At 42.2% G+C, this 15,103-nt stretch overlaps 1 protein-coding gene across 16 annotated transcripts in view; it reads right to left on the reverse strand.

The window, feature by feature from the left end:
• Positions 1 to 1,734: 1,734 nt before the first annotated feature.
• The window catches only part of ptprma (protein tyrosine phosphatase receptor type Ma), a 206,478-nt gene continuing 193,109 nt past the window's right edge, over positions 1,735 to 15,103 (reverse strand). For 8 of the 16 annotated variants that reach the window (XM_035415359.1, XM_035415353.1, XM_035415351.1 and 5 more), the window contains 8 exons: positions 14,897 to 15,032; positions 10,494 to 10,643; positions 9,787 to 9,960; positions 7,986 to 8,117; positions 6,670 to 6,795; positions 5,924 to 6,087; positions 4,143 to 4,287; positions 1,735 to 3,519 (listed from right to left, as the gene is read on the reverse strand). In XM_035415359.1, coding sequence (XP_035271250.1) covers positions 3,466 to 3,519; positions 4,143 to 4,287; positions 5,924 to 6,087; positions 6,670 to 6,795; positions 7,986 to 8,117; positions 9,787 to 9,960; positions 10,494 to 10,643; positions 14,897 to 15,032 — 1,081 coding nt within the window. In that variant the 3' untranslated portion in view covers positions 1,735 to 3,465. The remainder of the gene's footprint in view (positions 3,520 to 4,142; positions 4,288 to 5,923; positions 6,088 to 6,669; positions 6,796 to 7,985; positions 8,118 to 9,786; positions 9,961 to 10,493; positions 10,644 to 14,896; positions 15,033 to 15,103) is intronic. The other 8 variants (XM_035415358.1, XM_035415350.1, XM_035415348.1 and 5 more) reach the window with 1 other exon arrangement.

Raw genomic sequence — 15,103 nt, forward strand, 5'->3', positions numbered from 1 at the left:
ATTTCCTGAAATAAAATGAAAATGGCATAACTGTAATGCATGCCATTTTCATAACGCATGCAATTCTGTTATCACTTTTCGTCGCTGTACAGCATAATGGGAACATAATAAGGACCATTGAAAGAGGGATACTGCATTTGGAAATTACATTTACAGGATTTGTAGCACCCTAGGCCCTGGTGAGCATCATGTTCATGCCCTATAATCCACCAAGAAGTGCATCAATTTTATCATTTCAGCATTTCAGAAAAAAATGGCAAGTGTAATGGGGTAATTTCATTCCGATACCCCTGCAAGAGAGAATGACGAGTTCCAGTCTTGTTGGACACGAATTCTTTATTGGTAATGCTGACAGTATAGAAGAGGGAGGGGAAAAAAACAGTCATAGTAAACAGCACAGACTTTGGATTTAGTGAGGTCCCTCTGAACAGCCGAGGTGACTAAATCTTATCTGGACCAATATCTATAAAGTATTTCAGAGGTGGTGTACTGATCACATTCCCCCTGTCCATATGCTAACCTTATTCATTATGAGCGAATCCTAGATCAGCACTTCTCTGAGACTCTTTTAAGAATAGCAGACCTAGTGTCTTTATTCACATTAGGGGAAGAGGCGTTGGACTGCCTTTACCTGTCCGTTATGCGGCAGTGAATTGTAGCAGTTCAACAGCACCTAGATTGTGGGCCAAATGGCTGCCCGCCCAGCAGTTTGGGGCCTCAAAGACTGACACCTCTGATCTTACCAACTGCTTTCAGCAGATTCCAGGGTGACAAATTGTCACACCTTTCTGGGTGCTGGCCCAGAGTACAGAAAACCCTCGCAACTACAACAGCTGCTGGAGCATAACTACATAAAATCAATTTAGTTCTTGTACCTAAGCCAATAATTTCAGAAAATGTAATTATAAAACGTTCTGTAACGTTTTCAGGTATTATGGTGAAAGTTAGATCAGCACACACAAGCATTAGCACAGTAACTTCTTTTCCACCTTAGGTCTGTGGGAGGCATGACATGGGAACAACTTGACGTAGGCAAGCTTTTTAGTCAAAGATTCATACAGAGTGATGATGCAGGATGAACTGTGATCCTCCTTCCTTAAATTGATAAAACGGCACCAAAGTTTCATTAAACCTTTCAAAGTGGTTCTTACTCATAGCGTTCTTGGTTTTGTCATATCTGGCAATGGAGACCATATCCCACGAGGAACTGAAATAGATTCAAAGCAAAAGAACTTTCTGACAATACATGTAATTAAAGACTGTGGGCTATTGCCTTTTTTGCCTCTGCTTTTAGAGATAAAACATCTTTTTTGTACCTTTGTGGCATGCAAAGAACCACACAGAGCCAAACATAAAAAGCTTTGAGCAAAGGTAGTCAGACACCTAGGTACCTACTGAAGTATAGAGATGAAAATAGTGTGTTTTGACATAATTTCTCACACAACTTAGTTGAAAAGTGGTTCTTTGGAAATTAAAATCAATTTTCAGTCATTTTAGTCTATGTACCGTTTCAGCTCTCTTCAACCACAGAACTGTCACAGGAAAACCGAAGAAGAAAAAAAAATCTTCACAAACCAATACCATTATCAAATGACTGAAAATGCACAGTAACTAAAACTTAATTGAGAAATAATTATATGAAGCACCCCTCCTTTATGAATGTTTTATTTGTAAGTGTTCCTATTTTCTGTTTCTTTGCTCAGAAATACAGAATAGAAAATCCAAACTTTTTTTTTCTTTTTTCTATCTTCTGAAATTTCAAGTTCCCAGTGGAACTGGAACTGGTCCATAGGAGAAACAACCTCTGCTAATTTGGGAAGGTTCACACAAGCATACGGATCCTCTGAAGCACAGGCAGGTCCCTTCTTTTCACTTTGCAATAGAAGTTACCGCACTGGAGGACTGCAGCATTGAGCGAATAATGTGGTGAACATTCAGCAGAGTGAAACCCTCCTTTGCTGAATGATGCTTGTATGGTGATGCCCTATGGGAATCATCATCAGAGTCAACACTGTCACAGTCAGAATCTAACCAAACCATGGAGTGCATTAGTGCATTAAGAATAAGTGCCAGATACATGGCCTCCTTACAGCAGATTTTGGATTGCGTCATAATTTCACCAATGCTTTGCAATTCCAGTCTGTTCAAAATAGTGCACAATCAATAAAACATGCTGTACAGCCATCCAGGTACATCTTTAAATTATAGCTTGTGTATTTTTAGAATAGAAAGCTGGGAAGATAAATGTGAAAATACAGAAATATTTAAATATTAGACGACCTAACTCCAGACTACCCCTCATTTTGATATTTTGGAGCTTTTAAGCTCTTGGACGTTGTTTAAGACGTAATTAATAATTAAGGGCTTAGTTGTGTTTATGATGCAATGTTCACTTGTGCAAAACTGACCTTAGTGAACTGAAGTGCGTAGGACTCAAGAGTAAACATTTAGATTAATAACATATCCTGATTGAATGACGTGAAAGAATGTTAGAAGAAATATAATGAATTTAAAAAATGGATAAGAAATACAATATAAGCAGTAATGGCAGATATATGTATGTATTTGCAAACTGAAGTTGTTTTTTTTACATACAACATAAACAAAAGGCTAACAGTATTATCTGAACAACATTATAGTCTGAGAAGAGAGAAAATAATAAATCAAAAAAACATGATTGTCACTCAATGTGCTTCACAAAAACTTACTCCGAATGAATAAATAATCTGCAGAACTTCAAATATTTACAATATAAACAAATGAAGAGAAAATAAGCTTTGGATCTTCTGATCGGACGTGACATAAGCTCGCATGTGAATTGTGCCAACGTTTTCCTCCTTCAACATGATACTTGTAGCAAAATACAGCAACGACAAAGTAACACTTAGAATTTCATTTCTCAATGTCGGTTTGTTTACTTCAGCTATACACACACTGGGCTCTGCGTCAACAAATGTGATTTTTTGGAGAGAAAAAAAACAAAGAATAAAAAAAAATTAAACTTAAAAACATTGCAACGTTACGCTATATCGCATTCCCCACAAAAACGGAAATGACACTTATCATCCAACGAGGATAAAGGCAATAACCAAAGGTCACAGGCAAGAGGAGAGGTCAAAACTAAAAGATCTGGACCAAATGAACTGTTAGTACATCACTGTGCTCCTGCTCGCTAAGATGGCAGGGGTTCTCATGAGAGGCTAATACAGTGACACGTGTCCGACCATTTCTTGCTGCGCATACATAGCGAGGGAACGGGGGCGTGTGGGGAGCGGGGGGGAGGGGCAGACCACCACAGACAGGTCAGATGAGCAGTGCAAACATCTGGTCCTACCAGCCTTTGTCCTTCATTAATTGTGTAAAAACACTAGTCTGAGCAGCACGCCTCAGGTTTCCAGCTAACATTTAAACATTGTCCAGGTAGGCGGGGCCAGGGCAAGGGGGGGAGGTGGAGCTTGTGGCAAGTTACCCAGAATTCAAGTATTCCAGTGCGACTTCATAGCAGAACTTGTACTGATCCTGAAAAGATAAAAGTAAATAGAGTTTAAGGTTGCCAAGGCCACGGTTTCCACAGCAAGCAAGAGCTGAAAAATTGTTTGTCCTCCCATTCCTAAAATTTGCTTCAGTTTTGCTGATCGCTTTTCACTAGCTGAGTGTTTACATGCTTTATTTGCGCTGCTTTGGTATCTAAAGGAAAACACTTATGAAGACTTCACAGACTACCTGTTGCCATAGCATAAACCTGGGTTAACTTGGCTACATTTTAGATGTTAGATTGTTGAGTTGAAGACAGATGCTACTAGGACTACACTGCAGAAAATGAACCACATTACAGGTTATGGTTGTGTTTTGTAGATTCTAATGTTTTTAGATTTATTTATTTATTTTTTTATATATTTTTTTCAGGTTTATTAGACAGGAGAGTGCAGAGAGACAGGAAGAACCAGGAGGAGAGAGAGGGAGAGACACGCGACAAAGGTCGGCGGTCGGACCCGAATCGCCGGCATCGTGGCTCGCAATGAGCATGTGGAAGGCGCCCCACGGGCCACGCCACTGGAGGCCCCCCATGTTTTTAGATTTGAATGCATATACAGAAATGCAGTTAGCTAGGAAGGGCTAAGCTGTCAGCTGTAATAACCTACCAGTAGGTCCACCATGTTAGGCTTGTTGTTCCTCAGTGTCTTCACAGCGTGGAACACGTCCACCGAGCGCTGGTGGCGGAGCATCTCGCAGACGATGCTGATCGCGCAGAACGTCCCACTGCGGCCTCCGCCGTTCCTGTCCGACCAGAGAACGAGAGGAAATGCAAAAGGAGATATTTTAGCAGGCCAAAAAACCTAACATCACTCCTGGATAAAGGCTCTGGTCAGGGCCCAAGCGGCTAAAGGTGTAGAAACAAGGCAGCCTGTTCAGAGCTTAATTATTTAATAATATTAATTTACTGGTGACTTCCTATACATGCTACGAGCAATTTCTGTACTTTCCAAGCAAGGGAGAAAACTAGGAACAGTACTTCCTCTTTTAATAGTACTTCCATTTTCCTTTAAATAACAGAACCTCAAGAGGATATAGCCATATAAAGTCCAATACATAATTTCAATAATCTGACTATTATACAAAACTTTTAGCCAATCAGTTACAATAGATAAAAAAGAACAGGTATAAATTTAAGAGCAAATTATCATGGTGGGATCTCTCCTAATTTAGTAATGAATTAGTGAGGTCAGAATGGTCCAAATGATGAACTGATACAAGAAGAGTTGTGTCGATATTCCCCTTTGTTCCACCGCCGTGTAAAAGGGAAATTACATTTTGTGTTTTTAAAAACCTGACCTGTAGATGGCGCTGCTCCACCTCTTATTTCATCTGACAAAAAAACACATTAGACGAGCATTCGAACGGAACAAAGCAGCGCACTTCCACTAATAAATTAAGCATTGAATGGGAGTGTTTTAAAACCGGGGTAATTAGCAGGTATAGTGCAAGCAAAATGTTTCGGTGAGGTGCTCTAATGTTGCGACCGCGATTAATGCGAAGTGTCACTTCAGATACAGAGTTCTGTTGACAGCACCTCCGATTCCGGGGGGGTTGAGCGGAGGGAATGGCTTTCACCTCTTCAGCTTCTCCCTCCTCGTGCGCTTCCTCTGTTAACATCACTGGCCCTTAAAACATTATCGCCGCTTGTTTTGTGCGCTGTATCCTGGAATTACGCAAGGATGCTGTAAGTCATCTGGCCTGACATTTCAGAAAATCTACTTTGTGGCCAGTGTGCGATAAACACGGTGATTTCAGGCCTGGGGGTTTCCTTGAGTGCCTTTCTGACAATTCTCCAGTTTTGTGTGGGCCGAGTAAACGGTCACAGCGAGTCCTGCTGGGTAGTAACAAGAGTCACATGCTCCTGGCATTTCCCTTTGTCTGTGGCTCCCCCCGAGACGGGCCGCTCTCGCGCGCGTTTAACCGCGTTTGCCTAGCGAGCCGGAGAGCGTCGACGGCTACTTCTTCCCCCCCCCCCCCCCCCCTCCCTGTCCTCCCTTCCCGGGACGTCCCCCTTTCTTCCCACCGCCCCGCTCTGGGCCTCAGGAAACCCGGCAGCCCCTGCCGCCAAATTAGGGAGCGTCCAAGTTCACAAACCAGATTGAGCGTCGCGCTGCAGTCTGCAGTCTCTGCTCCGGTGACGCGCAGCTGGTTCCCAGCCATGCTGGCTCGCCGCTGATATTGTTAAAGAAAGCTGGACTCCTTCCCTACATTTGTTCCATGGGCCAGAGAACGGAGCTCTGCACAAGATTTCTTTTATATTCACAGATGATCTTGACTAAAAAAAAATAAGCCGCGGATTGGTTCACATAGACCATGTGACGTATCTATAGGAGGGAAGAAGAGTGGGTTAGGCACAGGGTTGGAGGTGTGAAGGCGGGGCTCTTACAGGCAGTGCACCACGGTGCGGCCTTCCCCGCCGTCGTACTCCTCCTGCCACTTCTCCACCTGCCGGATGAGCTTGAGGAAGGAACGCTTGGACACGGGCGTGTCCCGGTACATGGGCCAGCCCAGGAACTGGAACTGCTGCACCATGCGGTACCCATCCTGCGGCTGGAGGGAGGGATGGAGACAGAGGGAGAGAGAGAGAGCCAGAGAGAGAGAGACATAAGCTCACTGAACACATACAAGCCCTTCATCAACTGCTTCAGCAATCAACTGATGAACACCAGGATTTAGTTAACATTTGTCCTTGAATCAGAAACGGAAGCTTTTTAGTGATTTATGAACTGGCTAAACTGTGGGGAAAAAAGAAGTTAATTCTCACATTTAGCTGTGAGCCAATGTTAAGGACAAATGCTAAATGAACCAAACGAACAGTAAATGGCCACAGGACAATGTGCAAAGGCGCAGAGTCCAGAGTTGATTAAGCACACCAGAAAATCGCAAGCTCTGGACTTCAGCTCCCACTGCACGCGCTCAGTGAGACGGTTTGTGATACCCTGCCTTTTCAAATGTAAAGGCTTCATTTGGATGATGCAATTGGTTTTCTGACAGTGGAGGGGGCCTAAAGTAGATTGGCAGGTGGGGAAAAAAAAACACGCAGGGAAAAAGAATCGGTTAAAAACGGTTGGGGCAGAAGCTCAAAGCCTGTCCCGTCTTTTCACCACAGAGGAAGCCGGTCGGTCGTCTTACCCGCGCTGCGTTGTAAATGCGGAATATTCTGCTGATGATGTCCTCCTCCAGGTCAGCTGACACAAACTCCACTTGGATTGGCCCATGCCTGTGGACTCCGTTTTCGGGCCAGTACTGAGGACACAGCTGTCAAGACGGGAACGACGCAAAAGAAACGTGAGGAGGATGCTTATTCGGTTTAATGAACTTTCATTCTCTTTGATATCGCGCAGAAAGTCCACGAGGACTTGGAAACATGCTTTTAAACGCTGTTTTTTTTTAAAAAACACATCAATCACTGGTCTCTTTGTTCTGGGAAGTTATGTCCCCACTCTGAATCCCTATTTTCGCTCTGTGTATCTGTATGTATTTCTACAGTGAAACATTGTGTTGCCTCGTGCTCAGGGATGCATGATCAAAAGGTGCTGGGAAGAAGGCTGGGTTTTTTGGCCCAGCGTGTCTTATTGATGGTGTACTTTTCGAGTGTCTCTTCACTGTAATACGTGCTCTGGGGAGCTCTCCTTTATGTTCAGTAAGAGGCAGAAAATCTCACAGCCTCGTCGTTAACTCCTTCTCATAAAAGAGATTACTGAATTTACATGCAGGCGCGCACAGACACACACAGACACGCACACACACATGCAGACACGCACACACACGCACACGCAGACACGCACACAGACACGAACACGCATGCAGACATGCACACAGACACACACATTCAGAAGCACACAGACACACACACACACGCACGCACGCACTCACGCACGCAGACACGGGCACGCACACAGCCTCACATGCACATGCATGCACAGACACACAGACATACACAGAAAGACAACACACACACACACACAGGCAGACAGACAGACAGACAGACACATTCACACATTCACACACACACAGACACATGCACAGACACACACACTCACGCAGGCACACACACACAAAAGCATGAGTTAAACTATACCATATAAGGAACATAAAAAATAAAAAAGGCCATAGCTTCGTTCTAGACCGTATAAATCCTGACGAGTTCAACAGCTGCTAAACTGACACCGGTGCTGAGCCTACTGCGGGCTACACCTGGTCTCCAGGCTACAGGCCGGGTATGAAATTAAAGGCCGATCACCCAGGGGGTTACACTGAGGAGAAAAGCTGTTTCATGCTACGCTTTGATCCCTGGGTGTTTTGACAGGGCCCCGGGCCTCTGTATTCAGCCCTGATTTCATACGCCGCCCTACTGATGGCTAACACATGTCCTGTCCTTTCCACGATACTGTTTCCCGCAAAACGTACTTTAACACGGGAACGTGTTCCGTTCGTTTCGTGCCTACCTGGGCCGGGTCCACATCGTTCAGCATCACTATCGAAGTGCAGTGGTAGTCCAGCACCAACCTCCAGAAATCTTTGACCGTGTTCGGCAAGGGATGCTGGGTAACGATGAAAGCAGATGGCTGCTTGTAGCTCTGTGAGAGAGGACAAAGAAAATGTCAGCATTTTGTGTTGGCCATCAGAGGCTGCTTGAGTGACTGATGGACAAGTTCATTTTAAGAAGACTATTTATTCTACGTCATTGCATTACTATTATACAGATCAACATCTTCTCCCACAAAATCATTTGGATTTTATTATGGAAAAGCTACTAAGTTTCATTTATACCATTATGTACATATTTCTCCAATTACTTATGCAAAATTTGCCACATTGTTCCATTCTTGAAAGCACATTTACAAACACGTCACTTTTTAACAAATATTTCCACGACAATAGGATTGATCATAATCATCTGTATGGTAACCGCAGATAAATTGTTGAAAAGGAGACATGGAAACCAATAAATATTTACTTGGCGAACCCCCCCCCCCCAGTTTTGGTTAAGCCCAGTTTTAAATTACTCGTAAAGTACTCGGGAATGATTATATAAATGGATATGTAATTTATAACCCAACATGTAACCGCATGGTGAATAAGGAATGCTGACGCGGGGAATCGGATCTCTCTCCTCGCTGGTATTAAGACGTCACGCTGCAGACCGGTGATAAACCGCCAGCCTCTGTCTACACCTCGCTCACTGTGGAAAATCTGCTTTCCTCATAGATATTCTTCAAATTCGGTCTTAAAAAAACTGAGACCATTGTATATCTTTATGTATGTACTACAGGATACTCACTATTATATCCTGTGAGAGCAGAAACGCTGACTCGGTACTTTTTACAATCACAGATTAACGTCATGACTAAAAGCCTGTTTCAGGAGATGCTACAGCTAAGGCCACAAGTATTTCCTGACTTAACCTATAGTTCTTTCCACGAACGGCGGTCAATACAGGACTTTCTGTAGCTGCTTGTTAAGCAATCAACACATCGTGGTACTTCAATCGTTTCAATCAATCGACTTCCTCAAGGGTGTCTGTCTTATCAGGAAAAGGGCCTGTATCATGGGCTTAGGCCTTTGTTCTAGCCCAGCGCCAAGACACCCGATACAGCTAATGCACTAATCATGGTCTTAAATCGAGACCTTGATTAGTCAAATTAGGCGTTTTAGTGCTGAGCTCGAACCAACACCTGCATCCCTTTTCAGACTAAACTGGACACCCCTGGTTTAGAAACTTGCACCCTTGCGCCACCAAGCTCTTCAATTTGCCCTTAATTGTATGATCGGTTGCATTACATTGGCTGCTTACTACTGATTGCTGCAATTAGACCGCTCATAGTGCCTTGAGGATGAGAGCTGGAAAACAGATTAAACGTTTCCCAGCTCACGTTTGGGGAAATGCTCGCGGCCCTAGTTACCGCAGCTAACCGTTAGCGGAACTGCTTGTTGCGGAACACGGCCTATAGAGGAAGCGGACGACCCGCTGCTCCACTGTCCATCCTGCCAAAGTCTACAGGGGAGAAATTTTCGCTTCACTTGGAAGACTCACTAAATATCTGTGTCAAACCCTAAAGAGTTCTCTCTGGGACTCACTGCTCACGGCCAACAATAGAATGGCTACATATTTAATGTCATGTGTCAGGATCATTAGGGAAGAGCAAATATTTTGGTGGCACATGAAGCTTGCGTGCACCCAATGGTTCGGACAGGCGTTTTCCGGTGGGGCTTGGCGCGTGCGTGACATGGGGCGGGGCCACGTACGTCCATGAGCGCGGCGTTGATGTAGTTGCTGCTCTCGCCGTCGATGGTGATGAGGAAGGGCAGGCAGCGGTCGGGGGGGAGCACGTCCATGCAGCGGTTCTTCTCGTGGTTTCTGGGAAGAAGGGCGATGCTGCAGTCCTCCACCCGTAGCGTGGGGGTCACCATGTTCAACGTCTGGAGGGGCGGGGCCAGATGGACACAAGCTGAAATGCTATCCCTTGAAAGGCCCACTTTCTTTAATGACACTTTATACAGGAATGTGTATCCAAAAAATTTGATAACACGCAACCGCATTCAAAATATTATTAAATTATAATTACTAAAAGACCAAAAATCGAATGAAACATTAAGTCATTTGGAGACTATTTTGCTTGCGTAATTACCATAGTATTGGTATGTGACCTCAGCACTGTGGCAATTTAATTCAGAGGTCAATTTCAAGTGAACATCCAGACTGAGTGTTCACACCATGTCAGACCTCCAGCTCTTCAGAAATGATTTACTTTACCTCGATTTTTTTTTTGTTTACAAATTTGAAAATGGTAAGCGCATATCTTTATCTTATGGTTTAAAGAACACTTATTGTGTGAGAAAAGCGATGGCACAGTCTTCAAAATCAGTCTCAGGCGCAGGAAGGCGGGAAAAGATTTCTGCGGAGCTGTGCTGAGAAAAGGGCCCGCATGTCAGAGAGACCCTGAGGACTGTACCCTGAACTCCTCTTTGATCTGGCTGGAGTTGGTCTGGGGGTCCAGGCGGTTCATGTCGTAGTAGACGGAGCGTAGCTGGGAGGCAGGGATGGTGGTGTCCCCGCACAGGCATGCCTCCAGGATAGCGTCGTGAATGAAGACGTACTGCTCCTGGGGAAAGACAAGAGTCACATTGAGACGTCCATCAAAAATTGAAAACCTTCTGGCCTTCGGGGGATGGCCGTCTGGTGAAGTGTAAACCTGTCAAGGGGTTTCATTTTTCACACATCCAGCTAATCCACCGCCATTGTGTTAATTAACCAATCAAATCTGGCTGGAATTAGGGGGCTTTATTGTTTAATTAAAGTAGCCCTGTTTTTCAAATGTTAGGACTCAAAGGCCATCATGATTTGTGCATAATAAAAATACATAATGCTTTAATGGTCCACAGTGTGGCTGAGCAAAGTGTCAATAATCTTAAGGAAGTCAACACTTTCTCAGAGGTTCGTTTTCAGATATAAAGAAGTATACCTAAACAGTGTAATGTTAACTTAAAATGCCCTATTACAAATGCTTTAAATGTCAATCTTCAGGGAAAACACAAAGAATTTCTCAGAAAGCACTTCTAAAGTTCTCTTTAAAAAACAATTTCTTAGTGTTACTTTTATACCTTAATTTTCCTATGTCTACATCAGTGGTAAAATGGCAGTTGCATCTCCTCATTGTGACAGTGGACTGAAATGCACAGCGAAGCACGGTGACTTCTGCTCTCGCAGTATTAGACATCTTCTCAAGGAGAGAGGGGAAATATTGCTTGATGTAAATCATTTATGAAGTGACATTTTGAAAAGCTCTTCCCTTGTCACTTTCGAAAAATTCTTTGACGTAGAGGTCAGCGGTTTTCGGGTTGGGCTACTGTGACGTCACCAAAGAGATCGCTGTTGTCCTTGAGTGACGCAGTAGGTGAAATATATTTGCTGGCCATACGGCACAGTCACCATAAGCTAAATTATGACAACATGCCCACAACTTGTTTATTCAGCGAACAAATTAAGAGTGTCAACTCTAAGAGTGCTGTTAATGCTCTAGCAGGGTTCGGTCTTAATGCTCTAGTTGAAATTTACACAGAGAAACAAGTGGGGTTCTGTAAAGCAAACAGCCCAAGAAAGCAAATGGCTGCAGCTGCAAGGAAAAAGACAGACAAAAGGTCACTAAGCTCAAAGTTATTCAGAATAACAATTTATGCATGCCATTCAAATCCCAAACCAGTCAAACCCTCCCTTTAGCTTTTACCCTTTAGCTGAAGTGATGGTTGCATTTTTAATGAAAGTACTGTCCATTCATTCCTTAGTTGCTAAAATTGCTATTCACAAGTCGTTCATTTTGAGACAGCATCATGATTTTGCTCAGACAGAAAACTGAGGATGTTTATTTAAATGCTTATGACAAACAATCACAAAGATTTAACCTTGTGTACTTCAAATCAGCACACATCTTCAAGGAAAACATTAGTAATTGTTACAATTTGACATTATAATTTTCTTTTCCCCCTGATAACACTTTTCCTTCCTTAGTCTGAAACTGTCATATGCATTTTGTGTATTTATATTCTCCTCAGTTAGATGATTACATGGAAGTAACTACTCAATATTTTCTAAATGAAATAGAGGTAATCAAAAAATGAGTTAAAAAGCAGTTGAGCGTTCCAACAGAAGAGGTTTGGGAGTTTAGTCAGCCATTTTCTGCTATGGTTTGGAAGCACTCATACACTTGCAAATCAAGGTCAATGTCACTAGAATGACCACTGCCATCCAATGATAGAGTATCTTTCCTGCAGAGAGAAGGGTCTTTAAAGATTACAATGCCCTCATCCACAGAGCACTAGTAGTCGCCCAGTGGTTTGAGAAGCATGACAATGGCATTATCACCATGGCATTATTTTCTCAGCCAATAGATATGAACTCAAATTAGGATTTGTAATATTTGGAATCAAGCCCGAGACAGCATTGTCCATTTTCATAAGCTAAGCATGAGTTGAATGACTCCCACATCGCAGCAGTGTTATATTCCAGTAAAATTTCACATGTTGGTAGTGTCTGTGCCACAATGCACACAGGTCACACTAGCTACACACTGTGGCCTAAAAGCTTATTAACGGACTGCACATAGTGATTTCAGTGTTTTGTTTGCTACCTGTATATTCGCAATAAAATATATTTATATCCCAACTCTGTTGTTTTCTTTCCATAATTTAGCACTTATTTACACACCCACATGCATACAAACACTTATACATGCGCTCATACTTTGGCATTTTATCACCAGAAAAAAACTTCCAAGGAACTTCTGTCTCTCTTGCTCTCTCTCTCTCTATGTAAAATTACACTAATTATGATTCTGTCTTGTTTTGATGAGCTGGACTAATCTCCTATTTATGTGATTATATAATTGTTATTTTTTTATTTTTTTATTTTAGATTCCCTTGCCCTCTTTCCTCATCCAGAAGAATGTCATTGATTATGATTAGGATCATAATCACAGTGCCAGCGCATTGAGCCGACATCCTCATGTCAAAGTAATACATAGGCTAATTGTAATGTCATGGATAGATTCTAATGTGCAATTATTTCATTCTGTTCGCAATTTCCATAATTAGCCAAATCATTTCAAACATATATACGATTTTCACACGGAAACGACGGCATCCTTGTCATATTGAATTAGAAACTAATGAAAATGCATGCATTTTGCGCAAGGAAGATTAATTCCGTGATTTACTTATAATTAAGGTGTTGAATGTGCAGACATTTCTCAGGCTAATATTAATACTGACGGCATTACTTGTGGTCACCTTTCTCTGATTGCTATGATAATATTCAGAATATTTCTGCTGCTGTTGAGTGAAGGAATGCAGAGCTTCAGCAGTGTGGTAGCATAGCTACATTTGACTCATGAAATTTGAAAATTTTTTCCTCAGGTAAGATAGTAAAGCTCGGCACAAGTTTACTTAGATACTTACACATACATACTCACTATACACATACTTTCAATTTTGAAAACACATAATCAATAATCAATAATTTTCATTTACTTAAGATTTGTTTGTATTTTCATGTTGATTTCACATGCCTCACAAGTGTACCACACAAATTGCCATAAAATATTTTGAGTCTGAATGCACAAGGCTAGGATTTCTAGTTTTACAACACTGTTTAAATGACGTGATGGAAGGAATCCACTGAGTAGACGAAAAGACTGTTAACATACACTTAAGGAACATTTTACAAAGGAGTAACTACAGGTATATGGCTTCAGCTGACAGTCGCTGTAAATAATACCTCAATTTCTGTTGTTTTTATGTTTGTTTTTTAATTATTTAACTGTACAATACAATTGGAAAAGTGGATCAAGTAGTGATTCAGATAATTATGAAAATAATCTTGGTTATGTCAGTGATTCTTACTCATGTTTTGTATTTTACAATGTCTATACACACCATTTCATTGAATGGAACCTGTACCCAAAAATACTGTATAAGCTTTAAGATATTTTTAAATCATATTTACCATGTACATTTGTTTCATTCCATATTTATTTACACATTTTTTCAATGTCAAATTCAAAAACATAATCAAAAACCAGACAGCCAGCAGAGCAACCTTTTTCCTTCATATTTCTGGCACAATGCCAGTCTGCAGGAATGATCTTTTGTTTGGGAATTAAATGTTGACAACCCTATGCACTGGATTAAATTATGTACTTTTGGCAATATTTAAATGGAAAACATTTATCAAAGATTTCAAAATATCCCCCAGTGACAAATGGGGGGAATAGGTCTAACTGCAATTATTTTTTGCCCTTTTCAGTTATGAATTTAAGCAGTTTTTAAAAGGTTTTCCTTTTCAATTTTTTTTCTTACACAGTGTGTTTTTAATCATGCTGGACACCGTTTGGTGAAAGTACTTTGAAAGTGGCATACAGTCATAACTTAATGTAAGGTAAAGGACAAAGTGCTACAGTGGCTACTGAATGTCACCCTTTACATGTAACAGTAATCCATCCTTGAAGGTGACCTGTATTGGATGATTGGGGGGGGGGGGGGGGGGGGGCGTATGTTGTCCATGGGAGTGAAACCTAATTCACACCATTCAGCACCATTTGTGGTTTACAGGCCATCTCACACAACCCAAGACATGGCAAGCCATCTTGTACAAAACGGCTTAAATGGGTGCACTTAATATATCAAAACTTTGTTGTCTTAAAAATGGAAAATAAATAAATAAATCTAATGGCAGCTGAAACACAACTCTGTAGTTCAACTAGCAGAATTGTTACATTATTTGTCTTGTAGAAACACCCCGTAGATTGTATTACTTCTCCTGAGGAGATATGGTACAATGTTGTGCACATTTGTGGACCGTTACCTCTGTCTGAACCATGTTGACTCTTCTGGAGCGCAGCTCGCGCACGCAGTTGTAGATGTCCACCACGCCCTCTCGCTCCGCCATGTCCAGCATGATGTCAATCACAATGAAGCAGCCGGTGCGGCCTGCCCCGGCACTGAGGGGGTGCACAAAAAACTTACTCAGAGCTGGTTCTGCGTAGCCACCATCCCACAGCTTGTTCTCAAC

This window comes from Anguilla anguilla, chromosome 4 (assembly GCF_013347855.1).
Source record: "Anguilla anguilla isolate fAngAng1 chromosome 4, fAngAng1.pri, whole genome shotgun sequence".
Classification (NCBI taxonomy): Eukaryota; Metazoa; Chordata; class Actinopteri; order Anguilliformes; family Anguillidae; genus Anguilla; species Anguilla anguilla.